Source organism: Haemaphysalis longicornis, unplaced genomic scaffold (assembly GCF_048455015.1).
Source record: "Haemaphysalis longicornis isolate Haplotype H1 unplaced genomic scaffold, Haemaphysalis longicornis Haplotype H1 scaffold_107, whole genome shotgun sequence".
Lineage (NCBI taxonomy): Eukaryota > Metazoa > Arthropoda > Arachnida > Ixodida > Ixodidae > Haemaphysalis > Haemaphysalis longicornis.
In genome coordinates, this window is record NW_027526212.1 from 649,111 (window position 1) to 669,054 (window position 19,944).

The 19,944-nt window shown below is 51.0% G+C and overlaps 1 protein-coding gene across 1 annotated transcript in view; it reads left to right on the forward strand.

The window, feature by feature from the left end:
• Nucleotides 1-10,831: 10,831 nt before the first annotated feature.
• Nucleotides 10,832-19,944, forward strand: part of LOC144160571 (uncharacterized) — a 174,857-nt gene continuing 165,744 nt past the window's right edge. The window contains exon 1 of the mRNA XM_077691829.1: nt 10,832-11,013. Within this exon, the coding sequence (XP_077547955.1) occupies nt 10,873-11,013 (141 nt within the window). The 5' untranslated portion in view covers nt 10,832-10,872. The remainder of the gene's footprint in view (nt 11,014-19,944) is intronic.

A 19,944-nucleotide genomic window follows, 5' to 3' on the forward strand; every position in this document is an offset into this window, starting at 1 on the left:
GTTTATCCTCCTCCTGTCTACATGCTCAATCAGATTACACTTCTCGGCAAACAGTTCGCGTGACCAGTCCCCGAGGGGATACGATGCGACAATCGCCCACATGACTGCGGAACCCTATGTGCAACTGCGTGACCAGCATGACAGACAGCCATAGGCCAATACCTCTCTCTCCCACGGAAGTGTAGGCTCCGTGAGCGCTGGCCTGCACGTGCCTCGTGTATACCCTGCATCACTCTCTCGTGCGCCTGTAGCAACTGATAGTGGGAACCTTCTGTTGCGCGAATACACCTAAAAATATTCAGCATCTCGCTACTATGATGAAAGCTCAGGGCCTTAGCCCACTCTCCTCGATGAAGTTTCTTACCTTTACGGTCTTCTGCCTTGACTTTCGGCTCAAGCTTTGCACGGCTCCTTTGCTGCGCCCCACAGTTTTTCTCTCGAGCCCCGGCTGAAACTCTCCTTCGCTCTTTTACTGCGCCCCACAGTCGTTTCTCTAAGCCCCGGCTGAAGCACTTCCTGTTGCATATCTTCGCCTTCTGTTCCAACTCTATCTCCTTCCTTCGACGCACTATTTCTGCCTTTTCCTTCTCTCTTTGACGTCTTTTTTGGATCTCTGGAGAACTTTTCCTCTGCTCCTCTTCGTAGTCGTCCCCAGAAATTTGCCTTTGCCGCTCGAGCGGCAAAGGCAAAGGCAAACAACAATAGCAAGTGCACTCCCTCCACGTGAAACAATCATCCAATGGAGAGCAACTTGTCTAACCTTGCCTGTGCCATGATGACACCCTTTCTTTGACTGTCTAGTTCCGCCTCTCTCTTCTCAGTGTGTTTTCTTTGCTCAATCTGTGCAGCACGTGTTCAAAGCTCCTCTTCGTATTCTTCCGCGCATCTCTGCCTTTCCCGCTCGAGATCATTCCTGGCACCCTTGGCATCTAGTTCGAGCTGCTTCCTCTATTCCTGCTCGAACCAAAAAATCTAGCTGCCTATCTGATAACTTCCCTTGGATAGCAGTCTGTCATTCCTAGTATGCGCGGTCCTCATCACGCCACTCACGCATTCATGATTCCTCGCTATACAACCATGCCAGCAAGGGCACTTCCTTCAAGTCAAACGACTGTCCCACGAAGAGCGACCTGTCAGATTTGCCTGCGCCGTGTTTTCTAAAACAAAGCACGCCAGTCCGCGGCTACTTCAGCAACGAATGAACCTCTCGGGCCCCAAAAACAACGGCACGTGGTCGATGGGTCTTGTTGCTGACGCCACCTATTGTCACGACCTCTTTTGCTGCTCGCGCAAAAAATGAGGCGCGACAACAGTATTTATTTTTGTAGAGTGGCCGTGCGTGCGCTCGTGTGCCGGAGTTTCTGGAGTTACTGAGAGCTCGCGGGGGTGCACAAGTATATTTTAAACAGAATATTTGTACTGCATAAACAGAACAAAATTACATCGGGACAGGCAACGCGTAATAAAAAAAGACAAGAACAAAAAAAAACCTTTATGCGGACATCGGCGTTCTGCGCCCAGGCACTAAGCCCGACACGCTATACCATTGAAACCACGTGCGCGCGGGGCGGCCAACGCGCGGAGTTAACTACGCACGCGACAAGAGAAAAAACAGACATCCGCAAAACTCCAAATACACAGGTAACGAAAACAAAAACATAGCAAGTACGCAAGTATAAACCACTCAAGAAATGCTCTCTAGGAGGAGAAATAGATTTTAACCCATTGCGTGGCTATGGATAACCGCAAGTTCAATGACAGAAAGTCATGGTGAAGTAGAGTCCGCTTTGGTGGGCAGCCGGTTACACTTTTCGGGGCCTGGGGACCGGAGTCTGGTGGGCCTTGTGACGTGCGACGACGAGGCGAACTCGATCCCGCAGGCGAGGCACTGGTCGTCCTACCCAAAGCCTACCGACGGACTTCCGCTAAAGCCACGTCACCCCCGGACCCTCTGTTGAGAAATAAAGGAGCGCAGGCAGGGGGCGACGGTAGGGGAAAAAGAAGAGGAGGAACAGGGCGCCTTGCCTCGCTGATCGACTCGATCACCACATCGGAAGCCAGACGCTGGTCTTCTTTCGTTACACATTTTCTGGTGCCGAAACCCGGGAACCGGCGCACGAGCGAATCTACGTTCGACGGCGCAGCGGCTCCTAGGCACGCGAGGCTTGGATACCTTCGTACTGCTTTATCCTGGAAGCCTTGCCCTGGGCCGCCGACCCTTTCGGCTCGTGCCCAAGCCCGCCCTTGTCCCTTTGGTATTCAAAACCCCAGCGTCTTGCTTCATCGACTGGTTCCATGGACGCTCTTCGTATTCGCCGAGATGTCCTGCGAGCGACCATCTCCGGGACCATGACAGTCCTCGACACCTTGCTGCGGAGCCAGGCAGCAACGGCCCTTGACAGACAAAATGTCCTCGACCTTATTTTGCATGACCAGGTGAGCCTTCACCAACTCGACGCTCAAGTTCATGAGAACCTTAAGGATGAAGAATTTGATACCGACGTTTTGGAAGCGATCGATTACGACGAGCGTATCTGTGCCCTGCGAACGCGCGTACGCTTCTCCACAAGCAATGACTCTTCCGCAAGCCCCGTCCTTAAACCTCGGGCGGCGCTGTTCACTACCCGAATAGCAACCTCGACTATTTGCTCGCTTCCCGAGGAGGCCCGGCGGACAATGGTCTCGGGTGACGTGCCGCCCGTCCGGGAAATGACTTGTGAGCGGGTAGAAGAACAGGACAACGAGGACGGAGGTGCTGCGGCCTTTCAGGACGCCAAGCAGGACACCGAGGTGCTCAGCCAGGGACAGAGGCTCCAGCAACTGCGCAGTCCTGCTGCTTCCATGACTGCCCTTCCGGGGAAGTCTCAAGCACACTCCAGGCACCTCGGCATCGCTGACGCGGCTATCGTTTCTGAGACGGCCCAGCGGCCCTGCCATGAATCTAGCCTAGTCAAAGAGACTACTGCTTTGGAGATGTCGAAGTGGCCCCAGACGGGCGCTGGCATCACGGACGCGATTCTCACTTCAGAGACGTCACTACAGCCCTTCCGCATCCCTCGCTCCGACGACTTGACTACCGCTCTGGAGACATCTGAGCCGTACTGCCACAGCCCTAGAGTCGATGATGCGACTGTTCTTTTGAAAACCTCCGAGCTTTCCTGTTGCGACCTTTACGTCGGTGAGGTACTTCTCGTTTCGCCAGCAGAGCAGTGCAGCAACCCGGTTTCGAGTCAAATATGTTTTCATTGGGTTTAGCAACAGAAACGCGTTTCGTGCAGACAATGGACTCGCGTCAGGGGATAACAAAGCGCCTGCTCCTCCGATGCTCCGTGAGCGAGCTTCGACGCCGGAAGCGAGCTTCGTCCGCGCTCGTCCAGGCCCCGTGGGGAAGCATCCTGGTGGAGAAGCAGAACAAATGCTTCTATGGTGACGACCCCTACTTCAGCAAGCGCAACTCGATTCTGAACGACCCTTTGTACCGTGTTGGGTCCGGCGAGAGCGAGGTCCTTTGGTTCCCAGAGATAACGGACACGCCGCTGGAACACAACAATTACTTCACGGAAGGCGAATCAGACGTGGACGCAACGGCGATGCCATTACGCTCGTCGCATGATCTCTGCAAATTTGACCGTCCGCATCAGCTTTTCCCATTCGATCCCGGCGGCTGCCTTCTGGTCGAAAACCTGGAGCATGCTTTCTCTTCCCGGGTGACCATAGGAACATTCGCGATATTCACTTTTATACCCTAAGTCACTTCGATCCAGCAACCCAGCAAGCACTCGTTGCCCGTGACGCTGGCTATGGGCTTGTACTGCCGCGCTCGAATGACAACGCTGTCTACAGAGGTCGACGGCACGGAGACACCCAGCCAAATGCTCCACTAGATCCGCCAGCCAGCCTACAAGCATGGATACTGTGGAGTCATGCGCCGCTACTGAAGCCGGATAACAGGTCGAAGTGGGGCGCGGACTTCCCCACTTCCCGTGAAGCTGTCAGCTAGCTCCTAACCAACTTGGCGGCGGCGGGAGTGTGTTGAGAAATAAAGGAGCGCAGGCAGGGGGCGACGGTAGGGGAAGAAGAAGAGGAGAATCAGGGCGCACTGTCTCGCTGATCGACTCGATCACCACATCGGAAGCCAGACGCTGGTCTTCTTTCGTTACACCCTCCTCAGCGACTTCCACGTTTTTAAATCCTCAATCTGCTGCCTGCCCCAAGGTAACGGTCGCACCCCCTTATGTTGACTTCGCCCGACCTTTGGACTGTCCTGCACATTTGCTCCTACGCCGTCCCCATTGGTTTATTTTTTGTTGGGCCCCCGACCCCACGCCGCACCTGCAAGTGCGGGGTTGCTCTCCCCATTGTGACATTGTCTTCCCGGAATCGCGCACTCCGCCCATGCTGGACCCTACCATTCCCTCCCAGTCCACTAAACTCGCTCCCAACAAAACCAGACAGCCGCGAGCGTGCCGAACTGCCGCGCCACCGCGACGTGCCCCTTTCGAAGCATCAATGACGAAAGAAAACAAACGAACTCACAAGGCAGACAAGCGTTATCCAAAAGCGGAAGCGGAACCAAAAATGGCCTTAGCCTTCCCAGGAAGCCGCGATATCGGACGTGCGAATGAAAAACTTGACTGCCTGGCCGGCCGTTTGTGACAGTCACCATGATCACTATCCGGAAGCAATTCACGCGAACGAGCGGCACCTCGACTCAACGGAACAACACGCAGAACCTGACATCCGTCAAGAACGGCGAGAGGTGACATGGCGTAACACCGGAGAGGACCTTGGAAGCGACCACTACACGTTGAAGATCGAGTTGGTCAGCGGTGCGGGCCGCAAAATCGAGCACCATTACACCGACTGGGATGTTCTTCGCAACAAGAGGCGAGATGACCCGGCGGCGGTAAAAGACCGGGTTAACATCGAAGAATGTAAGTGAGCTACTAAGACAATTGAGGCGGCCGAAGACATCCTGAGCTTCGACAGCAAGCTGGCGCACTTCATCGAATCAAAGAGCGGTGGTATAAACAGAAGTGGAACAAGAATCTGCGCAAAAAGGTGACTGAAGTGGACCAAGCTATTGCGAGGCACAGCGGGTTACTGTGAAGACAGCAGTCAGACAAGGTGTGCAACCGCATCGATGGCAGCTTGCATCAAGGCAAGTCCTGGTCGTTGATTTGGCATATATCAGACGAGACCTACACGAAGTTGTTCCAGCAGAATCACAAGGCTTGGGTTATGCACGAAGCCGAAAACAGCTTCAGCAGGGACAAGCTGGTTATGAGGCTAAGTGCGGAGTATCTACCCGAAACGGAGGCCGAGCAACACCCGGTGTACACAGGGGTTTCGAACGAGAAACTAGATCGAGATATCACGACAGCCGATGTCAAGAGGGCTCAGCGGGAGCTAAATACCAGGTGGCCAACGGGACCAGACGGAGTCTGTACCCGCCGGCGACCTGCAAAACAAGACTCTGCGAAATTTGGATGACCCGTTGACAGAGGTGCTTACGAGATCATACAACGTGTGCCGGCGGAGTAGCAAGCTACCGATCCAATGGAAGAACGAGAAGACTGTGTTGATCCCGAAAGCGGCCAGGCCATCAGGCATAGAGAACTCGCGGCCCATCTCACTGACTTCGTGCGTGGGGAGGTCCTCGAGCACGTGTTAGCGAACCGCTGGCAAGGTTACCTAAACCGAGAGGGGCTGTATCCGGACTGCCTGATCTCGATTCGGAAAGGTGTAAGCACCAAAGGCGCGGTGTTACAACTGAAGCATGAGATCATCAAGAATTAGACGAGATAGCAGGGTGATCATGTGATTTGACCTGAAGAGCGCGTTCGATCTAGTAAAGCAGTCATCCATTCTGGCGCAGGTGACGAAGCTCAACATGGGCGAGAGAAGTAAAGAATACATGAAGGACTTCCTGTCGGTCGGAAGATCGAGTTGCACGCGGGACAGATGCAGCTACCAGAGAGGAATATTGGCAGCGTGGGTAAGCCTTAGGGGTTAGTTATCTCACAGCTACTGTTCAAGATCGTCATGATCTGAATCGCCGAAGCGGTGGTGGGTGCCAATGGCTCCCGAAAATCATTTATAATGGCAATATTACGCTATGGAAGACAGGTGGCACGTACGCCGGCATCGAGAGAAAGCTTATGAGAGCAGTTTTGACTATCGACAAGCGGCTTAAAGGGACGGGGCAGCAGTTCTGCCACCCGAGGCCTCCGGGTGTACTGGGCTCACAAGTCCGGGCGACCTTGATTGCCCCCGAGAAACTGCGATCGGCTGGATCTGATCACTAGAGACCGCAACTTTAGGCACGAAAAATCCAGTTTTTAGGCGCTTATAATGGGCGCTGAGAAGTCCCATTTAGGCATAAAACGGCACCAAATACTCCTGTTAGGCATATATAGGCTCAATTCCTTCTTGCTTGAGAAGCACACTTTAGCACCAATTTTTTACTTGCAGTGAAACCGCGGACACAAAATGTGCTGCGGGAAAGTAATTTTATTTTTTCCCGTAAAATTACCAACAGAAGAGCTATTATTTTAGACTTTACGTGAAATTCACGGGGATTGAACACCAATAGAAAAGACTGAAAACCATGAAAAACCACACTAATCTCAGTGATTTGCTGCTTGAAGTTGAACCCACTTTCAGTCTTTAATTGTGTAAGAAAAAACAACGCTCAACGTCTACTGAAATTTGGGGAACGGTCTTGTACTTTCGCACATTCCATAATTTAATTCCATCTGGAAAATCCCATATTTTTGCCATTCTGAATGTTCGGCAGTTATTTTAGAGGGTGGAATTCAGAATGTTTATGTTAGGCAGATTTAATCAACCGGTCCTTCGGGGATGGTGTGGTGGGGGATCTGTCCTAGACCTCGAAGATGAACTCAGCATTCTTAGACAGAATGGCGCCAAATCTCCCAGCTGCTGAAATGCTTTCTGCTGAAAATGCGAAATAAGCATACGAATGCGCTTTGTCACGTTGAAGTGTAGCGTGGGGCAAATACTTTGGGCTGTGACGCATTTGTCCATTGCGTACCTGTTGATAAAACCGGAGTGTTTATGGTATAGTTTTCCTCCCTTAGCCTAGTTGTTTAAAGGGTAACGATGGGCGCTGGTTTAGGAGGTACAATCGGTAACTGATGCCTGACGACACAACTTCGCTTCGGAGAAAGTTGTTGACTGCAGGTACTGATTCGTTGATGGAGCAGCACCAGCTCCTCACTTCTTCATAACACAGATGAGTCCCATGGATAGTACAGGGAAGTACAATACTTCCGTAGAAATTACTGAGCTATTCTGTTCTGCAGAAGCGGATGACTTGCGAAGCTTCAGGAATAACTCTATTCACTAACTATGCGCTATATACCGATTATCAACATTACACAGCACACAAAATTCTTTGGAAATAATTCCCTTCTTGCGAGGTTCCCATATGCCCTTAAAGGTTACCCGGCCGCGGCAGATGACCGGTGTCACGAGTAGACTAGTTGTAAAGTGCTGAGATCGTCATTCCTAAGCTCCGTTTCTTGTTCCTTATTCGTGCTACGCGTACTTAATCGTGCCACCTGCAGACTCTCCCGTGATCGGCGGCTGACAGTGCACGTGTTCGTGGCATCACCTTAAAACTTCGGCGTCTCAGATTTGCCCGTATTTTCCCCCATGAGGCGTCTTTGGGCTTGACCGAAATGTACACGGCTGTGCCGCGTTCATTCTTTGTTTGCTGTCTTTTTATTCTCTGAGAAATAGATAGGGCACGTCGACAGAAGTTTTTCCTGTTGGTGCGTGGACGCAGCACGTCAGAAGGACATACCACAAACAGTTTGTGCAGACCATGGTGACGTCGCGAGCTTGCCTGCGGTGTCGCTGCGCACGGGTTTCTGGCACCTCTGCCGAGGTTGCGAGTTCGAGGTGGTGGCGGCTTGGGCACGGTTTGGGTTTCTCGGCGTGTTTGGCATGGCACGCGGGTTTTCTCGCAAACGGCGTGAAACAAACGCCGCGTTGCGGGATTCCGAAGCGAGAACAGTGCCTGCCGAACATCGACTCAAAAAGTCCGAAAAAGACATATATAACATAAAAAAGGCCTTTTTAGGCGCCACAAAATTGCATATAGTCAAAATAGGCAGGAAAAAGCTCATATAGTCAAAATAGGCAATATAGGCACAATAAACTATTGCTTTAAATGCTCCCCTTTCTTAGTTCATGCTTTTATGTTAAATAGGCTTGATACGGACTGCAGGAAAAAATAGGCATATTGCCTAAACTTCCGATCTCTACTGATCACTAAGACAGGTCACAGAATTCCCGAGGTTCTTGAGATCCGAGTGCCGGCATGCTCACAGGCGGTAGATACACTGATGAAGAAGTTAGCGATCAAGATGGCAGGTATCCTGCGGCTCATCCAGCGTGTGTCGTCGAATCGGGTGGGCATGCGTGAGGAAGGGCTCGCGAGACTGGGGTAATCCTTCGCGGCAAATCACATGGCATACACGACGGTTACCACAAGTGGTCGCAGACAGGCAAGAATAAGATTGACACCATGATGGGAAGGTTGTACAAGCGAGCGTTAGGGTTAAAGAAGTCAACGAACAACAAGCGGCCGACGCAGTTCGCCATTCACAACATGGTGGACGAGCTCATCGACGCGCAGTTGGGGGCACAGCGAGAGAGACTAGAGGGGACCAAGACGGGCCGGGCTATACTCGATCCCTTTGGGTATGGTTACTAGGACACGAGGAGGCAGCTTCACGAGCTCAGGGATAGCGCTCGGGAAAACATGCTAGTGAGTCCCGTACCAACGAACGCACACCCAGAGCACAACCGTGAGCGGTGGTGAGCATAGCCAAGTACCTTATCGAGAAGTACAGCGGCGACCCGGAAAGTGGCTGTGGAGATGCAGCAGACTACGGCAAGGGCAGATACGGAGCAGTTACCGTAAATGCGAGAACGGTGGATGTGTCCACACCTGGGAATGTGGGGTGTGAGAATAAAACCGGTGCAGACGAAATCGCCATTGCCCTGGAAATGGCCGAGCCGGGGTGTGACACTGTCCTATGTGATTCCCTGGAAGCTGTCCGAAACATGGTGAACGGACGGGACGCGGACAAGGCAGCCAAGACCACCGAAGGAGTGGTTACATAGGACGAAATGGTAGTGGAAGCCAGGTGGATCCCGGTGCACGCAGGTGAAGGATTTCCGTATGACCAAACCACAACGAGACGTTCCACAGGGAGGCACGCGCTATTACACATTGCGCTGCCAATGTAGAGTGGCGTCCCCAGTGGTAGTCGTGGTTGGCGACCAAGGACAGTGCCGGCTAAAGCGAAATACTCGAGAACATGCGGCTATTGAGACGGGCGCACACGCTGTCACAGTGTCACTGGGATTGTGCCACTAACCGGGAAGTGCTAGTTTCGAAGTGTATCCAGTGAAACTTCAAGGAGTTATCGAGTCGGCGAACAAGCCGGGCCAAGAGTGGGCCATCCAATAGATCTTCACTGTGTTTGAAAGGCACGGGCTGCGAAAAGGTAAAAGTGCTCAGTAAGGCTGCAAACGGAGATAGACTGTAGGCCGCGCTGAGGTGTAACCGTTAATCGACTCCCACCTCCTGCGGGTTCTTTGTCAATAAAGTCTTTTTCAATTCAATCGTATCCATATGGTGGGGAGTGTCTTTATGAGGAAAGTTGTTGGTTTAACGAACTAGCATTCCCTGCATAAGTGCAGGTGGGAATAATGTTATTGCATTTCTGCTGAAAAAGGAACACTTGGAGCAAAACAATAGTTTGACTATGGTGTTCCGGTGCTCAGACAGAAGCCGAACTAAAGTGCTTAAATAGCTGGCGTAGTCATCCACGTTTTAACAGACTGTAAACAAGAGGGATGATGGTGTTCGGACATCCACCGACAAAATAAACAACACTCGCGCAAGGACATGAACTGCCCTGCTTCAGGGCGTCAACAGATTCTTCATGGCACCACTACCCCGTGAAGCGAACAAAAGCTGCCCTACAAACCTTCTGCGTTGTGGCTCTCAGGCAGTTAGTTCTATAATAACATTAGCTAGGCCATCCTCGTCATGTTGCCGCATTCAGGCGTCCGAAGATGTGAGTGGATTACGTTTTATGCCAAGAGAAGTCGTAAGCCGCTCAAATCTGCAAGAGACTAGAGTACGTCATGTATAATTTTCAAATACATTTGTCATACAAATAAACTAAGAGGCTGAATTTGCCCATTGATTAAGGGAGCGTTAAAAACAAAACAAAACCAGGAATAATGACATACCTAAGCTTCTCGTCTTCGTCGTTGGGTCCTGTTCGTCGGTATATTTTCGCGTTGACGCGTCATTTGGCGCGCTGTCATATTTTACATAGATATTGACTGTTGGTAAGCGTCACTGGCCGAAATGACGTCGTTTCGAACTAGTCTTTCATTATGATTGGCGTATTAGCCTTTGTCTGTCGGGCATTTCATTGCTTCCTTTGTTAACGAAAGTAAAAATACAGTACATGTATCATAAGAGTTTCGAACGTACCCGCAACTGTTCTTTCCTGACGCCCTTTGAAATATTTTTAATTGGGCTTGTTTTGTGCCCTAAAAACAAAATAAAACAAAATACGAATGATTCCCCACGCGTTCTCAAGAGAAGACCAATCACGTCGCCAATTTAAACAAAATATCACCCTGAAGGACGAAAGTTCAGCTGCACTTTTCAAATACCAAAAACATTTTTCGTATCTTCTTTCTATCCACTTCTGTAAAGTGATTATAAAGCTCCAATTGAAATGAGATTTTTCGCACAAGGTTCCGGGAAACTGACGTGCCCACCAACACTAGATGTAAAAAGTTGTTCTTATAATGGCAGTCGAGTCAAAACTAGGAGCAATGTTAACCCGATTTTGGATTATTTTCATATCGCCAGCTCTTGGCAATGTTGCTCCCGGTGACATAGGCTACCCGTATCATCCTCGGTTCAACAGCACTTCGGATGGATACACAGTAAGTAAAATGTCGCTTCCACAAGAGTGCACGATCATTATTTTCTGCGCCTTGGGGAGCGACCCAGGGAACCACCTACGCCTTGCAGGCCGCAAAGCAGGCTCCTTGAGTTTGGGAGCATCAATACGGCATCTTCGTTAAATCCGCTAAAATTTCAAATATCGACGTCGTTTGTCAGATACAAAGTTCGCCTTCCCTATTTGTATTTGCGTTAGGTTTCCGCGATACGCTGAATGTCTTTATCACAAGATCCTTATGGCCTGAGCACGTTACTAAGAAAGCTCATCTCGTACCAGCCGCCGACCGCAAGGTCATCTACTCGAGTCTGGACATTGCGGACATTATGATTTAATCCGTAGCGTAAAGAATATTATAGAATAAATGTCATTGTTATTCTCAATGCTCTTGCGGAGCACCGAACTGCCGAGAGACTCTGCCCACGACGGGTTTGACGGCGAGCCACGACTCTCGCCGCGCGTGTACATCGTACGTCACTTCACAGGGAAGCGATCTTTTAGAGTTAAGCGGTTTATTTCGCGGACAATCAACCACAATAAAAAAAATTGGTCCCATCTCCCCGCGACGGGGACTCGAGTAAATGCGTCGCATAGGGGATGGGTGTATTGCGTTAACGTTTAGTGTTTGGGGAGTTGGTGGTAGTGAATACGTTGTATCAGCACGTTCTTGACATAGTTTGATGGAGTCAAGGATATAAGGCGCGTTCGTAGCCTTTGATTCTGTGTCGGCTTTGTGGCGCAGTGGGAAGAGCACCATGTACCTTGCGTTCCGCCCGCAGGGTCGTGGGATCGAAACCAGGCGCCGATAAGTATTATTTTTTTATATAGTGCAGGGGGAGGGTTCGGACCTGTTGTTGAGAGCGAGGAGGGTAGCGTGATGCGGGACAGGAGGAGTGGGGGAGAGGGCGCACCTGCGCGCTGAGCTGTTGCGGACGGATGGCGGGCGCTATGCGTGAGTTAAAGAAATGCTCTGCATTTAAAACACTACACTGCACTAAATACCTAGCACCTGGGACACACACCCGTAAGCGTGCGCCCAGGCAGTCTTCTGGCATCATTTAGCGTCAGCCGGCGGTCGCCGCCCGCGACGCTCGCTGAAATAGGGGAAGGTCAGCTCTGTGTGGCCGCTATACATTTCAAGCCACTGGGCTCGACCGGGCGGAATTGGTGCTCGCCCGTGGATCTTAGACGGCGCAAGCTGTCACAGAGGAGACGCGGGCAACCCCGCCGCGAGAACGGAAAATGCCGGGAGACTCACCGGACTTCTTAGACAAACGCACTGACGCAATCAAGGTGGGCGAAAATTGATCTGGTGGGTGCCGTCACCCACAGTAGTGGGAGACAACGGACGATGCAGGAACGGCCACAAGTGACCGAACCGCATTTACGTACCGTGTGTTGCGCGTCCGACGGCGGCCTCTCTGGTAGTCTTCCGGCGAACGTCCCAAGTCACTCCGTACAGAAAGGAGGGAGGCACGCGAGGATCACCGTTGCCCTACTAAGGAGGAGGGTGTCGCCAGTGCCTCCTCGCCCCTAGTGGGGGGGTTTGCGCCCCACAACTACTGTGAGGAAAGCCAACAAAGCAGACATCGTTACCGCTACTATGAACAACGCAGCCGCCATGACAAACAATGCCAGAGCTCCGGCAGTGCCAGAGCTCCGCCACCATCATTTCACGGGTCACTTTCCGAGGAACGAGAAGAATGGGTTGAACACCTGTGAGAGCGTGTCCGGACATGTAACCTATGTGAGAACTATAAAACACTCTGGCAAGTGTTCTTTTATCTTGATAACTCTGCTCGCATGCAGTAAGAAAATCACGAAAATGGCGGAGCGAATTTCCACAACGACGCAAGGGATATAGGCTTGGGTTCCGTCTTCGTCCGAAAAGCAAAGCTGCGGCGGAAACATAATAACGTATGCGAGCGGAGGTCTGTCAAAAGAAGAAAAAACCCACGCCTTCGTGAAAAGTGCCTTGTTATCACATGAGAAATAATTAGATTTCGATCATGGGTGTATGGCAGGTCATTTAAGGTGGTGACAGACTATAACGAGCTATGTTAGCGCGCTAATGTGAAGGACACCTCTGGCATAGCGTGGTGATGGAACTGCCGCTTCGGGGGGAGTACATCCGCTAGTACACATCTCGACTACGCGACGCCGCAATCCTGTTGTGCGCACCCGCATACCCACCCCCGGATAACTCCGACCGGAGTCCCTCAATGCTTTTCTGGTCGCGAACCTCAACCGCAGCGCTCTGAGAGGAGGTTGCTATGTCGCCCAAGTCACCGCAGGCGGGGCTGGGAGGACGGAGGGGGCAGACGATACCTCCTCTCTGCGCCGAAGAATCTAGGCTCCCTCGGAATCAGGCGGCATCGGCAGGTTGTTTCCACATTTTCAAGTAATTTGTCGATGTGTCACACTTGGTCATATATGGTAGAGACCGCTTTTCGACTGCCGCTGCAATAGCATGCTCAGTACAGCCAAAGTCCTTCAATGCTTTTCAAAATACATTGAAAGACACTGAAGGACTCTAATGCAGCGATGAAGTGCGAAATGCCTGTGAGGTTTTGGGGTGACCTCTGTAATCCACAGACGCCATTTGCTTACAATTCAATACATGCCAATTAACGAATGTACACAATTTACACGAAAAGAAATACTTAAATTCACTTAGCTAAACATATTTATGTCCCACCGGTATCCTGACATCTGACCTAGTTCGCTCTTGTTCGGTCAACTTACCCTGGCCATGCGCTTCTTTAGATCATCCTAAAAACAGCAAACCCTCCAATTTTGTTCCAATAAAACCACGCCTTCAAGGAAGTGTCCCAGAAGAGCGTGAGGAGGAACTGCTAATACACACTGGGGTGCTGGCCACGTCAACCAAACGTTTACGCACAAACAATCTCTTGATCCACACTCTCACTTTCACTGAAACTCCAACGTATTTATCAAAGCGCAAGCACATAACTAATAATAACCAACCGACTGATAGTAACTCAGAGCGCTGGCCATCGACCTCAGGCGGCCTCTCTAAAGTATTGCTGATACGACGCTCACCGAAATTATGTTCTGCGTAGGCCTGACTTTGCCCATACGGCGTGTGCATTAGAAAAGGAGCTGTCAGTCTCTTGTCAGATATATCAGCCGTCGTGGTAATACTGTACACCCGTAACCAATTAGAACCTTACTGCGTAAAACGCACAGTACAACTTCTCCACGCGCCGCATCGCGCCTTTTCCTATCCATCTGTTGCCCCACGATTGACCTCGCAGTGAGCGTAATTCTGCCAACGAGAACACGCCCACGCTTCACACGCTCTAATTCGGCAATTAATCCCGACAATTACAGAGAGCAAAGAGGCGAAAGTGCTCCCGTGGCTGCTTCTTTTTTTTTAATTTGCATTTTTGCCATGTGGCATATCAAGAAAAGATAAGGCATTAGGTAGAAGAAAGAGAAAGGGTACAGAAGCACAGGTAGTCATAAAATTGGTGACCGTGTACAAGTGTAAAGGTAGGCATGGAGTCCGATCTTGTGTAAAAAGTTCAGCAGCGACCTGCAGTAGCGGTCTTCGTGCACCCACCGGTTGAAGTACCCCGGTTTACCCACCGAAGACCAACCACTCTTAGCGCGCTGTCCCGAGCTGTTCTGATTCCTGTACCCGTCCACAAGAGTTATTTACATCCGCTTCAACCACCGGAGGCGGACACTTCGGACATGTCCCTGGGTCTTCTGGTGCGGGTCCTCAAGTCCAGGTGACGGAATGTGTGAGAGCCACCGCAGCCCGAAGCCTCCTGAGCGAAGCTTCTTACAGCCGGGAAAGATTAGGGGGGAGGAACAAACACACTGGGGAATCGGGGCCCGTGTGTCCCTTCTCAGGAGAGATTTTATGGCCAAAAGGCGGGAGCGTAGATCACTAGGAAGAGGGCTAGGGGCGGATTCAGGTTCAAGTGGGACATGAGAGTGCGAAAGATTGTCCGCTAATTGGATGCAAAAATTGTGACCGTGCCCCTGTACCCAATGTACGCGTACCATTCCCTGTGCTCTCATGTGAAAGGTGTGAATGTTCTGGCAGATCGCAGGAGTCTTCTTGAATTGCTTCAGGTGCTTCAGAGCACTAAGCGAGTCTGTGTATATATGCACTTCTTTGATGTTAGGGAGGGCACTTCCAGCTTTGATAGCGTCATATACAGACTCAAGGTCCAGTAGCAGCAGGTCTGGCGTGTCGTTGAAATAGTAGCGCAAGCCTTTCAGTTCTGAGTGTGTGAAACTCAAGAAAGTGGTCCGTCCTTCGTGTGGCAGAAGGACTGCGTCTCTGTACAATACACAGTAACCTTCAGGAACTGTAGTATCTTGGGTTGGCGCTGGCTGTTCACGGCGACAAAGCTTGGTTGTCTTATCAGTTGTTATTGCTATATAGCGCCATGGTGGCAGGTCGTCTTTGGTTGAAGTCACGGGAGGCTCCTTACAAAAATATGAACGGAGCGCTCCGATCATAGGTACATAAAAACGCTTGAGCTTTCTTTCTTCTTCACGGTGATTTACAAGCTCTGTGATAGTATTGAGGTGGGCGTGCTCCTGTGCTTTAGAATCGGAGTGAGACGAGGAAGTGCCTTGATGGTGCGCATGGCCTCTCTGGTGATAGCCTCGCCCATTGTTGTGCTGTCAGTATGTAAAACTGTGACTGGTAGAGTAAGCGCGGCTGTAAAATAGCGACAAGTGCAAGTGCAAGTCGTCGAGGAGTATTTCCGTGACTTTCGGAGCCAACGAATACCCGACCCCGAATGGTGGATCTGAACTCCGAGCACCCGCAGCTCTTCCTTGGCTGGTATTGCGGCTGAACTAATCTTAAGTTGACAGTTAGCCTTGGAGGCCAACTTCCTCCATGCATTATTAGCGACTTGTACATAGCCAGACTTCTCCGCTGAAATTTCCAGACCGGATGATGGCGCAATGGCATAGAAAACATCCAGGGCTTGCTGCAGATGACGACACTGCAAGCCTAGGTCTCGGCTTGTAGACCACAGTGTGACATCGTCCACGTAGATGAGAAATTTCACACAAGGGATGTCTTGTAGCTTCCATGCTAATGATGCAAACGCGATGTTGAACAGTAGAGACGCTAGCACGGACCCTTGCGGTACCCCAAGGTTCGATTCGAACAGGCCAACAGGCTTTCGGTCCACTCGTATTGAAAACGTCCTTGAGCACATGAAGGAGTTTCCCACTTTGGTGTAATAAAGTGGAACCCCAAAAATTCAACGTTTTTAAGGATTCTTTGTGTTCCACGTTGTCATGAGCCTTGGATATGTCGGTAGCCACCACAATTCACACAAGGTGGCTGTGGGGTGAAACATGCAAAATATCGTCAGCCAGAACAGACATGCCGTCCTCGGTACCCAGGTGCTGCCTGATGCCGACCTGAGCAGGATGGTATTTTTTATTGTGCTCCAGCTCCCAGGACAATCGAGTGGCCACTATTCATTCAAATATCTTGCATATTGTAGGTGTCAAGAAAATTGGTCGAAATGCACTAATACCGGTGGGAGGTTGGGGATTGGCACTACCACTGAGTGTTTCCACTTGGTTGGGGGACACCTTTAGCCCATACATCATTGAACGAGTAAAGTAGTGCTTCCAAGGCCTCCCCTCCAAGTTCTTGAATAGCTCATAGGGAATTTAATCATACTTTGGCGAAGAGTGCGCCTTGGATTTTGCAATGGCCGCGATCAGCTCGGCCATCGGCAATAGGTCGTTTATTCCTGAGACGTCCAGTACGTCAACACAGGGAGGGGCTGCCGGAGGTTGTAGGTAGTTTGGAGAGACACTCACAGCCGCTCTGTCCGCAAACTCATGTGGGCTGATGATGAGAGCCAGGCGAATGCTACCTGATAGGTAAATTACGCTGCCACCTTGCTTCATGGCGTGAATGCTTCGCCATAAGGCCTTGTTTCCAGTACTAGAGACAAGACCAGTGCACCAGTCGTGCCACCAGTGTCGTGATAACTGCTTGTCGTAGCGTGGAGCTTGTGCTGCGATATAGTTTGCCGTGGCACGAGCGTAGAGTTGCGTCGGGTGGCGATTAGCTTGGAGCTCTGCTCTGAGGCGCTCTGTCCACAGTACAAAGAGGTGCATATCGGGCGTCGGCTGATTCTCATTCAGTGTTGCATGTATAGTGAGTCTGTGTGTACGGACTGCAGCGGATAAATGAGGTTCTCCGCAGTTAGCGTAAAAGCTCGTTCATCAGAGCGGACGTTGTCCTAATGAACAATTCTGACCTGGCGACGAAGCGTTTGGAACTGTTTCGCGTGAAGGCCAATCAAAATTGGCGAATGGTCGCTTGCCCAAGCAATCGGTTTCGGATTCCAGGAAAGGTTCCCGGGGCCAAGCCACCACGTAAGGTCCGGTGCATGAGGCCGAGTTGAAGGTATGGTAGGTACGGTAGAGTTAAGCAAGGAAAAGTTCATGCGTGTGAAGGTGTCATGAACCTGTACTCCTGTTTTAGTCTCGTGTTCATATCCAGACCAAGCGTGTGAGGCGTTAAAGTCCCCTCCTACGAGAAAGGGAGTACCTGGGTACGTTGTCTTAAGGTGGTGGTGTCAACCTAGGTTAAGGCGTCCTCTGCCTCGCCTTCCATAAAAAGACACAAGAAGGACGGATGTTTTGGCTAGTCGTGTTAAAACCGCGACCATCTCTTCTTTCTGTTGGTTACACCATTTCTGAAGGTTGATTTGTGTTTGAAGAACACTTCTAACGATGTATACTGTCGCTTTTCCAGATGCATCATGCATCACCACAGCGGTTATCCGGGATGATACGAGTATGATAACCGATGACTTGGGGGAGAGGGCATAGTTTGTTTGACTCTTTAAAAGGACTGCCCACACTTGACGTTTACCAGGGTTAATTTTGGGTTTAAGCTCTCCTGATGTATTCGAAAGACCTCTACAGTTCCACTGTAAGATGACAGGTTCACTGCTGGACGGACGCTTAGCCATGGCATAAGATAGCTTGGATGGGGTCAGCTTGGTTGGCTCAGCTTGGATAGGGTTTCAAGTATAGCGGTCCAGATAGCTGGATCGCAGGGGTTGTCTTTTGAGCGTTTAGCTGCATCCGTAAAGACACACTTTGCGTTCCTTGCAGTGAACGCGCTTCAGCGCTTTCTTTACAGAGAGCTGCTACGCGTGCCTTCCTTTGCCGCAGTGCATCAAGCTGTTTCGGTAGGTAGGCTATTTGAGTATGAAGTTCTTCGTCAACCAAAACACCTTCATTCAACTCCCAGGTATCTGTTTGCGTTTCTTTCGGAGGTCTGTGCTTTTCAGATTCGGACCCCTTCAGAACATCCGAATACAAACCACCTGTGGCATCGGGTTCCCCAGGCTCTTCTACAGCAGAGCACTCAATGGATTCCAGGACCTGGAATCAATTGTAGTATAGCGTAGCCCTTGCTGTACTGGTTTTCCGACGGCGAGCGCGGGCTGTGGCGCGCTGTTTAGTGGTGCACTTTGCCGATTCTACTTCACGGTCATTCGTCTTGCAAATCCTGCAACGATAGGATAGTTTGCGGTCGGTGTTTATTCTCTCTGTGTTTACAGTTGCCTTCCGACAGTAATTTTGCTGGTGACCTCGTTTAAAACAACGATAGCAGTACATTTCTCGTGGCCGGAATGACTTTGGGTGCAGTACACAGCCATTGTAATAGAACCTTTGCGGTATGGTAGAAAAACCTCGTACAGAGACTAGGTAAGTCCTGCTTTTACCCATACGTCGGACAGCCAGCACCTCATGTGCAGGGGACCGTAACTCACGTAGAATGGTCGCCGGCGAGTCGTTTTTTTGAAGGTCGTTCATGACTCAGCGTTTTACATTGGGCCCAGAGGCGAAGTAAAAGTGCACAGTCACGTTAATACCAGTAGAGGTAGGGATGCTGGTAATGCCACAAATCTAGGGTGCCGAGGTGAACCGTTATTGTGTTGGCAACCTTATGAATCATGAACCCCTGATAATCCTGAGTGCCTAGACACCGATCTATCACCCGCTGCACTGACTTAAGGAGGATAGTGGTGACATCAAACCTGGTATTTCGCGGAAGTTGAACCCGCAATAATCGGTCGGGAGGAGGGGTGGGGTAAACTGCAGGGGGAGAATTGTAAGGAGGAGCGATTGCGGTCGAAGCGTCTTGGGTGGCCTTCACCTTCTTATGTGGCGGCGTGCCCTGTGCGGTTCTCGTAGTATGCGTTGCGCAGGGCGCAGGCACAACTTCACTTGCTGGCACAGAAGAATCCTAGTCCATGCCCTGGGCCGGTTCTGGGGATGAGGTTCGCTGTTGAACCATGGAGTCTATGATCGGTGGTTGCTTTTCCTGGGTTAACTGGGTGCCAGAACAGCTGGGATGGTTCGGGGACGTTGAAGCTTGCCAGCTGAGGGCAGCAGATGCAGGCACCTGCGAAGCGTCCATCATTGCTGTCACCCGTGTACCATCACGGATGAAGGCAGGCCGGGCGACAGTATGTCTAGCGGCCAGACCAGGTCTCTTCCGCCGACGCCCAGGTGGTGGGGGTGACCTTTTCGCATCTTCAGTCGATGCCCGTGACGGAAGCGTTCACCTGGTTATATGATTGGTCCGGCATGTGCTGACGAAATTTCTGTCTGAAGCAAGAAAAAACTGCGGAATCCGAAGTATCCGCGTCTGCGGAGGTGGACCTGCTTCTTCCCTCGACTGCTTCTAGCGCCCCTCAAACACGTCAGCGCATGCGGCAAAAAAAGGTACGCAGGCTATACAAAAACACAGCTGCTGTGGTCTTCATTCCTAAATCAGGCACTTGAACTGGAGAGCCCGACTAAGCCGTTTTGAAACAAATTCAACGTGCCTGCCACGCTAAGTGAAGACAGAGCAGACTCAACTACGACT